Raw genomic sequence first — 10,173 nt, 5'->3', positions numbered from 1 at the left:
AAATATATAAAAGAAAACAACGGCAAATCGAGGAATTAAAGATCTATTATATATACAACAAAATAATTTTAACCTTGTATATACCGTGTAATTTTTCGCTGAACCCCCTTGCCTCTACCTAGCTCCGCCCCTGGCCCTGCTCTGATTCTTTTCTAAAAAAAAAAAAAAATGTTTTAACCCACCCCGCATGGCACCCGCATAAGTTCTAACCCACCCTGTCCCTTTGCATCCCTCATCATATATTGACCAATAGGCATCATTCTTATCTTTAACTAGTATACTTCAGCTAAAACAAGGCCACATTTAAAGTCAAACAGTTTGGAATTTAGAATTGGTCTTCAAAATTTGTTTTCTTTAAGAATAAACAATGAATCTCTCTCACAAACGTCCAGCTAACATTGGTTTGGGGGGACGGGGGGTGGGTGGGTACGGGGGATTATTTTTTTATAAGAACCATTTTGAACAACAGCTTTTATAATGGGTGACGAGTCCCTCAAGCTTGTATAAAATATTGATTTAATAGTTTATTCATAATACGAGGTTGATTTTTAGAACTGGATGACTAAGGAAACAAAGTACTATATAATACAAGGTTCATTGACTGCAAGAACAAAAGACTAGTTACATCAAGAGGTCTACTAAGTACTCTAGTAATCTTTTCTTTAAACACAACCAATTAATTATACAAACAAATTGTGTAACTATGGAAATGAAGCGCAGCTATTCAATTCTGATACTTGTGCAATTTTTATGTTTTAGTCTTAACACCAATCTTTCCCTCGGAGGGGACACCATTTCTGCCAATGAATCTGTTTCATCAGGCCAAACAATTATCTCTTCGGGTGGGAACTTTGAACTTGGTTTCTTCAGACCAGGTACCTTTTTTAAATATTACATAGGCATATGGTACAAGAAACTATACCCGCAAACAGTAGTTTGGATAGCGAATAGGGATAAACCACTTGACGATGCTGATGCTAACTTGATAATTATTCAAGGCAACCTGGTGCTTCTCGATAAACTTCAAAACTCAATTTGGTCAGCACTTGCTGGCAACATCAATCGAAATACTTCAGTAACTGCAGTTCTTCATGACGATGGCAATTTGATTTTTAGTGATATATCAAATTCATCAACACCCTTAATACTTTGGCAAAGTTTTGATTACCCAATGGACACATTTTTGCCTGGTGCTAAGCTTGGTTATGGCAAACTTACAAAAAGAAAACAGGTTCTGATTTCATGGAAGAATTTGAACGATCCGGCACCAGGTTTATATTCTCTGGAAATGGACCCAAAGCATGCTCAATTTGTTATAAAATGGAATAGGACTACAGAGTATTGGGCAAGTGGTTCATGGAATGGCCAAAGATTCAGCTCAGTGCCTGAGATGAGGTTAAACTACATATTTAATTACAGCTGTACCGACAATGAGAATGAGTCATATTTTACATATTCCCTTTACAATAGTAGTACAATCACATCAAGATTGATCATGGATCTCTCAGGACAAATTATGCAACAAACATGGTTGGATGGTAGCATTGATTGGAATCTATTCTGGGCTCAACCAAGAGAACCTTGTGAGATTTATGCTAAATGTGGGGCATTTGGAGTTTGTGATAATGCTAATGCATCCTGCAATTGTTTGAGCGGTTTCAAGACAAGATCAGATAGAGAATGGAATTCTAATGATTATTCCAGTGGCTGTGTTAGAGACCAAAAGGTGCAGTGTAATGCAATTACTGAAGACAAGAATAGTTTTTGGATGAATTCAATTATGAAATTACCTGCTTCTCAAGATACTAATTTCACAGTTGGGGAAGCCTCACAGTGCAGATATGCATGTTTCAACAATTGCTTTTGCAATGCTTATACCTATGATGGTTCTGGTACCTGTTCAATTTGGACTGGGGAACTGTTCAATCTGCAACAACTCAGCAAAACTGAAACAGGAAGGACCATCTTTGTCAAACGTGGCTCAACTGAAGGTTAGAATAGCATAGTATAACTTAGCTTGATTCTTTATTTCATAATGGTACTATGTTATGGACAGAATTCCTCATTAAACTTCGCACTTAACAACAATGATTCTCCATTTCCTTTTCCTGTGTTGAGGAATTAGTCGAGCAAAGTAAAGTTTAAGCTTGAAATATTCTTAAAAGTATTAACAATAGGTTCTGAGGTCCACCAAATATATTTGCGTCAAAATCTTTCAAGATACATGTTAAATATATCTGACATGCTTTTGGCTTTTTACTTTCAGCTCAAACTAAAGCTAAGAATTCGATGAAGCTAAAAACAATCCTTTCATCCATAACAGCTTTGATGTTTCTACTCATAGGCAGCTTTAGCTACATTTACTATAGAAGAAGAACGGCAAAAAGAGCAGGTATATGCTGGATAGATCTAACTCTGGAAGTTATTTTCTTTTACACCATTTTGTACTTAATTCAAAAGGTCATTTTTCCTCCTCCTTTTTTTCCACCCTTTCTATTTCAGATACAAGAAAAGGTACTCAGGGGGCACACACATCTCACTGGCACAATGTTGAAGGAGAAGCAAAAGTATTGATGAATGAAAATAATGATGAAGTTGTTGATGTCCCATACTTTCACTTGGAGACCATTTTGGCAGCTACAGACAGCTTCTCAAATGCAAATAAGCTCGGACAAGGAGGATTTGGTCCTGTGTACAAGGTTGAAATTTAGTTCTTACATCTCTTAGACTGCATTGAACTATAGTATTGAGATGAAAATCCTTTGGCAGGGTATCTTTCCAGGTGAAAGAGAAATTGCAGTCAAAAGGTTATCAAGTCATTCAGGACAAGGCATAGATGAATTTAAGAATGAAGTGACTCTAATTGCAAAGATTCAACATCGAAATCTGGTGAAGCTATTGGGTTTTTGCATCAATGCAACGGAACAGATATTACTTTATGAATATATGCCGAATAAAAGTTTAGATATATTCATATTTGGTAAGTTAGAATTAATAAGTTATTTATTATCAAAGTCATATGTTTCTTATAATGGTCTAATTTTATTGACATCACCAAACTTTGTCGTGGTGATGATGCAAGACGGGACACTTTGTCAATCACTAGACTGGAAGAAACATTATGACATCATATTGGGCATTGCGTGGGGTCTTGCTTATCTTCATCACGATTCACGACTAAGGATCATTCATAGAGATTTAAAAACAAGTAACATTTTATTAGATGAGGAGATGAATCCGAAAATTTCAGATTTTGGCTTGGCAAGGATTGTCGAAGGAAAAGGAACAGCAGCAAATACAAATAAAATGGTGGGAACCTAGTAAGCATAATATCCTTTCCTGTCGGTAATTTCTTACACTTTATTTGTGCTAGTAATGCAGGTTTAAGTGTCCTGATAAATCTTACACTTAATGTTTGTTCGCGTGGTGAAATCTAGTGGTTATATGTCTCCTGAATATGCACTGAACGGATTGTTTTCCATCAAGTCAGATGTATTCAGTTTCGGAGTAGTCGTACTTGAGATAATTAGTGGAAGAAGGAATACGGGATTTTATCAATCAGAAGAAGCCTTAAACTTGTTGGGCTATGTAAGTGAGAAATTTTCCATGACTTAATATTATATCTTCTTATTAGCTTTGATTATCTGATAGAAAAATTATCACAAGCATGGAAATTGTGGACCGAAGAAGCTGAGATACAATTAATAGAGAAGTCATTACTTGAATCATGTAACAGAAGTGAAGCAATAAAGTGCATAAATATTGCGCTCTTGTGTGTACAAGAAGATCCAAATGATCGTCCTAACATGCCGGATGTCATTTTAATGCTTGGAGGGGAAGGTAGTAGTCTTCCGCAACCTAATAGACCAGCTTTTGTAATAAGGAAGCATACTTCTAGCAAATCATCTTCTTCCTCCAGTAAGCAATACATCGTCTCCAACAATCAGGTGACAATTACAGTCGAAGAAGGAAGCTAGCAGGAAATATCTGAACTGTGACACTAGGTTTTAAAGATGAGCCAGATTGTACTGCTTTATCCTAGATAACCTCTACTTTCGTACTTGGTGAATGTTCTCATCTCTATAATAGTAAGAACAAAAGGCAGAAATGTCGGCAACACTTTCAAGTGGTTGTACTCAACATATATATTTTTGCGTTAGAATGTATTAGACCTTAGCAATCAAGTAGAGGAGTAATTCGATTATTCCTGATGCCTTCAAATGTATAATATTTTAAATTCTTATTAGCACTATAATTTTTCTTTCTTATTCAAACTGTTAGCGCCCGACCTGGGCACCCGTACGTACCAAAAGCCCAAAAGTAGTAACTCAAGTATCTAGAAAAAATTGGGCAGAGTTTCCTCTGTTTTTCTTACTAACCAAAATTAACACACGCAAAATTACCAACAAAGGCCCTCAGCCAACATATCCACACATATATAGGCGAGCCGGGCAAGGCCGCCGTGGCGGGGGAACCTCCTAACATATCACATATACATACACTTGTACGACATAGCTATAACCCACATACATGTCTACAGGCCTCTAACATACAGAACAGAATCAGAAGACGGGACAGGGCCCCGCCGTACCCAATTGACCATATGTACAAAGCAGACGAAACAACAAAAGATGTATACCAAAAATATCAGCTCCGGATCAAAAGGAGCGCTCTCCAACAGCAGAACGGATATCCTACGCTGGTGGCGTGTCACGCGGTGCGTCTGTACCTGCGGGCATGTAGCGCAGCCCCCGAAGAACAGGGGGTCAGTACGGAAGTGTACCGAGTATGCAAAGCGGAAAAGTAACAAGTATAACCGTAGTCAAGAATAAGAGTACAGACATATAAGAGACAAAGCTATAGCCAGGATTCGAAGTACAAAAAGTAGTACCTTGTCCGAGACCTCAGAAAACATAGTGCCAAAGGATAAGTAATGCACATCAGATCATGTAACATCATATGAACATATGTCGTGTCCCGGCCCTCTGATAAGGGACTCGGTAGGTGAAATCATGCATAGCAAAATCATATATCATATGTACGATGATATAAAAGTGTCCGCCCTTTATTAAGGGACTCGGTAATATGGAATCATGCATGTCGAAACACGTATCATGTATACATAACGTGTCCCGCCCTCTACTTGCGGGTCTCGGTGAATGATAATCATGTGCCGTCCTGGCCACCATCCGTATCATCATATCATAATCATACAAACAACGTGTCCCGCCCGCAAAGTACGAGGGACTCGGTGAATAATCTGAAGAAGTGCGCGCGAGAACATGTCCCGGCCCGGGCTCGGTGAAAAGACATATCATAACTTGCACGAACAGAGTAATACAGAAACATATGCATATAAGTCCAGACTTAATAGACAAATCAATAATAAGTCATAATTCGTACCTTTCGGATGTCGTAACGGATTATGTCAAAACGAATTTTGAGATTTGTTAAATGACAAGCAAATATATCACAGGGCTTACGGAATATTCAGAATGATCGTTCTTTAACAAATGGAACACTTCAAATGACATATCGCTACAAAGAAATCGGACGACGATCATAATGTATATGTAGGCCCTTTTTGGGGATGGCACGATCACTTATATCGAATCATGTTTCTGGGATCATAACACTTATCAAAATATATCATAGATTCGTCGTATCTATCATTTGACAACGGTACAATGATCACAAGATTCCTTTAAGTATTGCATAGAAATAAGTCAATTAAAACCATAGTAAGAGGTCTCGGGTCAGTGGGCCCACCTCGGGAAAATCGAGGTGGTGAACTCAAATTATGGATCATAAACCTTATGGAATCATTCATGAGAGTTTGGGACAATCCGAGTCCATTTGTGAAGTTTACACACACGTAAGCCACTTTGATGACAATTTATGAAGAACCTATTTCAATTGCGCTGAAGGAAATGGGGCCAATTTCAATCTCGGGTTTCGAGTGACAGAGTCATATCTAAGGCTCGCGTCCAAGCCTAATACGTTTAGAACATGCCAAAGAATGAAAGGGGAGACTTTACATACCTTCCTTGCCCTTTACGCTTGCTAGAACTCCAATCTCGTTTCGTCAAAAATCTTCTCTTCCAACTTTCACTCGCCACAAACGTCGCTTTCTCGCCAAACTAATTATACCACGTTGACAAGCGTCTTGAACTTACTAGGAATTCAAGGAGAACAAGATTTTTGGATGCAAGTTGATGGACTTGGAATTTTTTTTTTTTCTTTCTCTAGCTATGGCCGACGGCCTCTTTAATTTTTTTGCTCTAGATTTCTTTGGTTTTCTCTTGAAGTTTCTAAGGGTGAACTCCTCTTATATTAATTAGTCACATGCTTAGCATATGACTAATTCCATGGGTCAGACGTGCCACTTGGCCGGCCACCCTTCACTTTGGGCTTCAATTTTTTTTTTTTTTTTTTTTCCCAATTCATTATAACTCTTGTTTTGCAATTCCCGAAATAAATTTTCAAAATTTCAATTTTTCCCTTAGGCCTTCTCCATTGTTTCCCGCATTCAAGTTTCCATAACCGGCATATACATATTAAGAGAAATCCAACATGACCTTATTCCTTACAAACCAAAGTTAACTCCAAGCTTTCCAAATACGCAAAAATGCCGGATGTAACATCCTCCCCCTTTAGAACATTCGTCCTCGAATGTTGAATCAACCTCGTGGTAAATCAGGATAGGTCGGGGAGGTCCTCTTACCAACTACCTACTTGTCCAAACTATGCAGGAAAAAAACATTGAGGAAATAAACAAGGAAAGGAGTTGCAAATAATTAACAAAACTGCAAAACAAAAGCTTGAAGTAGTAATCAACAGAATGTAGAAAAAGGTAGACGCGATTGATTCACCAGTGCATATGCGTTTTAACAAACTGTATTTGTTTAAAGCCACCTTGTTGAAACTTTTATCACTAACTTAAATCTCAAAGTGTTTGTTTCCAATTTGATTGGACAAAGCCATGCATGGCTGATGATTTCTTTCGAGTTCTTTCAAGATAACTTTTCCAGGAACTTAGTGATTATACGTTAGCTGTCCAGAGGCAATATAACACTAAACAAACAATGGCAGGATCCATTAATCGAATTTGATTGGAGGGAATTTGATATGTAATATTTCTCACTCATACCTGTTGTCTGTTTGTCGAAGTCAGACAGCTTTGAAACTTGCTTTCTGTGTATCTTTTTAATTTTATCACTAAATTAAGTTTCAATTGTTTGTTTACAGTGTGATTTGTAAAAAGCCGTGTCTGGATGGTTTCTTTCAAGATCTTTTTAAGAAAACTTCTCCAGGAACTTTGTAATGATACATTTTGGCTGTCCAGAGACGATAACACTAAACAAAACATGGCATGATCAACAACAACATACCCAGTGTAATCCCGCAAGTCGCGTCTGGGAACGATAGGGTGTAGGCGGACTTACCCTTACCTTTGTGGGGCAGAGAAGCTGTTTCTGAAAGATGCTCGCTCAAATGAAAAGAAAAGAAAAAGAAAGGAAGAGAAAGAGAATTTGAAGCAGGTTTGGAAGAAAAAATTATGACAGCAAAATAGCAAGATACTAGGAAATAAGCAACAGATAGTAATAGACATAGAAAGAAGATAGTAAAACGTGGCACGATCTATTGATCCAATTTGTGTGAAGGGATATTAAATCTATCAATATATATATAAAAAAAAGTTTCTGACTTACCTGTTGTCTGCTTGTTGAAGACAGACAGCATTGAAACTTCACTGCTTTCTTTGTATATCTTTAGATAAAGAGACATGGAAGGAAGTTTCACCAAGTCTCCTTTTTGCCCTTCTCTGCAGTCTGTCTGCCCTGTATATGCAACAGGTATAAATTAATTTTCTTCCCACTACATGCAAAGAAAATTTAACCTGAAAAATATAGTACTTCTCTATTCCTTTTTATTTGTCCCTTATACTAAAACTAGAATTTCGTTTTTACTTGTCCATTTTAGCAAATCAAGAGAGATTTTTTTCCAATACTACCCTTATTATTAAGTAACTACATAAAGTACTAATAGTCAAACTTAGATTTTTAAAACGTAATTAACAAGGTTAATTTGATAAAATAGACCCTTAGTAAATACTTTCTTATGGGGAATATCAAGTCAACATGCGCCATGGTAAAAAGGAACGGAGGGAATAATATGGATCGAGGGGAGTAATATGCATAGTCCCAAGACATTAGAGTCTTTTGTAACTTTGATTTGCTGCACTTGAGCTAAGGGTCTTCCAGGAACAACCTCTCTACCTCCACGAGGTAGGGGTAAGGTCTGCGTACACTCTATCCTCCCCAGACCCCACTTGTGGGATTACACTGGGTATCTTCTTGTTGTTGTTGTTGTATTTTACCCTTAATGATATGATTCTATGGCCACATAAATAAAATGTGATGGCATATTAAGATCACAGTTCTAAAAGTATTCTTTCTTTTCTAATCTCAGATATGTGAACAAAGAATGAAATGGTTGGAGAAGGGAAAAGCTTGGAGACTCTTAAATTTGTCATTTTAATTGGCCGCCTCTATAGTTCCTCCACCTAACTTGAAACAATCAACATAAGTCAAGAATAAGAAAATTTGACAATCTTAGGAATAAAAAGATCATGTTACTGAATTAGGAGTTTGACATATAGAAGAAAACAAGACTTGAGGAAAGTAAAATGTCAAAGAAGATTGCTTGACTGCTTTAATTTAGTTGACTCCAAAGAAGAAAAAATCTCCTTCCATCAACACTTCCACACATACCGTGCAAGATGGACCACTCTGTCAATTATTGGATTGGAAGAAATGTTATGACATCATATTGGGCATTGCACGAGATCTTGCTTATCTTCACCACGATTTTCGACTACGGATCATTCATAGAGATTTAAAAACTAGTAACATTTTACTAGACGAGGCTATGAATCCGAAAATTTCGGATTTTGGCTTAGCAAGGATTGTTGAAGGAACCGAAGCAAATACAAGGAAAGTGGTGGGGACCTAGTAAGTAGGATATCCCTAATTCATATCGTTTATTTCTTGCAAATGATCCTAACAATAGGTGTTTGGATTTTCATGTCGCTTTTGGTAAAATTCTTATACTTTATTACACTTGTCCATATGTTGTAATCTAGTGGCTATATGTCTCCTGAATATGCATTAGGTTGATTGTTTTCCATCAAGTCAGACGTATTCAGTTTCGGAGTAGTCGTTCTTGACATAATCAGTGGAAGAAAGTATACGTGATTTTACAAATCAGAAGAAGCCTTAAAACTTGTTAGGTTATGTAAGTGAAGAAACTCAAACTTATTTACTTTTGTCCTTTTTGCTAGTCTTGATATCTAATTGGAAGTTATCATCACAGGCATGGAGATTGTGGATAGAAGATAGGGTGATACAATTAGCAGAGAAGTCATTACTTGAATCATGCAATAAAAGTGAAGAGATAAAGTTTATCAATGCGGCACTCTTGTGCGTACAAGAAGATTCAAATGACCGCCCTAACATGTCAGATATCATTGTAATGTTGGTAGGAGAAAATATGTGTCTTCCTAGACGTAATCGGCCAGCTTTTGTAATGAGAACACACACTTCTAGCACATCGTCTTCTTCCTCCAAAGTCTCTAACAATCAAGTGACAATGTCTCTAACAATCAAGTGACAATCACAATAGAAGGAGGACGATAGTCAAAGGCGGAGCCAGTATTTTTATTTTATGGATTCTAGACTACAATATATTTTGCATACTGCGTTATGAAGATCATTTGTACATAATAAATGTATTTTAACACAAATACAGAGTTTGAACTAAAGTTATTATATTGGGGAATCTTAGTAGCTCAATTGGTTAGCTGTCTGAACTTTCACCTCGTTGGTGAGGGTTCGATATACATTTACCTTCTTTTTGCATTTACCTTCCTTTTTTTTAAAAAAAAAAAAATCAATAATCAAGCATAGATCATATATGAGATAAATTCTTCCTATATGCATATAAAACATATACATATTTACAAAATCACAGAACTTAGGATTTTAATTAGAATTAGATTTTGATTGAACTGCATTTTTTATCCATTTTTTTTAAATAAAAGAAAAATATCTCTATGAGATCACGTAGTTAGGATAAGTTGCATCAGTTTGATGTGAATGTATGTATGTATGT

At 36.8% G+C, this 10,173-nt stretch overlaps 1 protein-coding gene across 3 annotated transcripts; it reads left to right on the top strand.

The window, feature by feature from the left end:
* Positions 1 to 574: 574 nt before the first annotated feature.
* LOC132044919 (G-type lectin S-receptor-like serine/threonine-protein kinase At4g27290) lies at positions 575 to 9,823 on the top strand. Of its 3 annotated transcripts, XM_059435456.1 has the most exons (7): positions 575 to 1,991; positions 2,267 to 2,392; positions 2,503 to 2,699; positions 2,770 to 2,980; positions 3,083 to 3,320; positions 3,438 to 3,588; positions 9,376 to 9,823. In XM_059435456.1, exons 1-7 carry the CDS (start codon positions 704 to 706, stop codon positions 9,670 to 9,672), a joined length of 2,508 nt encoding a protein of 835 aa, XP_059291439.1. In that variant the 5' UTR covers positions 575 to 703; the 3' UTR covers positions 9,673 to 9,823. The 3 variants fall into 3 exon arrangements, with proteins under 3 accessions (XP_059291439.1, XP_059291438.1, XP_059291440.1); XM_059435455.1 differs by having other exon boundaries at positions 2,770 to 3,320; XM_059435457.1 differs by lacking the exons at positions 3,438 to 3,588; positions 9,376 to 9,823 and adding an exon at positions 9,146 to 9,230 and having other exon boundaries at positions 2,770 to 3,320.
* Positions 9,824 to 10,173: the final 350 nt, after the last annotated feature.

The sequence above is a fragment of the Lycium ferocissimum genome, unplaced genomic scaffold, assembly GCF_029784015.1.
Source record: "Lycium ferocissimum isolate CSIRO_LF1 unplaced genomic scaffold, AGI_CSIRO_Lferr_CH_V1 ctg546, whole genome shotgun sequence".
NCBI lineage: Eukaryota > Viridiplantae > Streptophyta > Magnoliopsida > Solanales > Solanaceae > Lycium > Lycium ferocissimum.
This window is presented reverse-complemented; position numbering and strand designations above follow the sequence as displayed.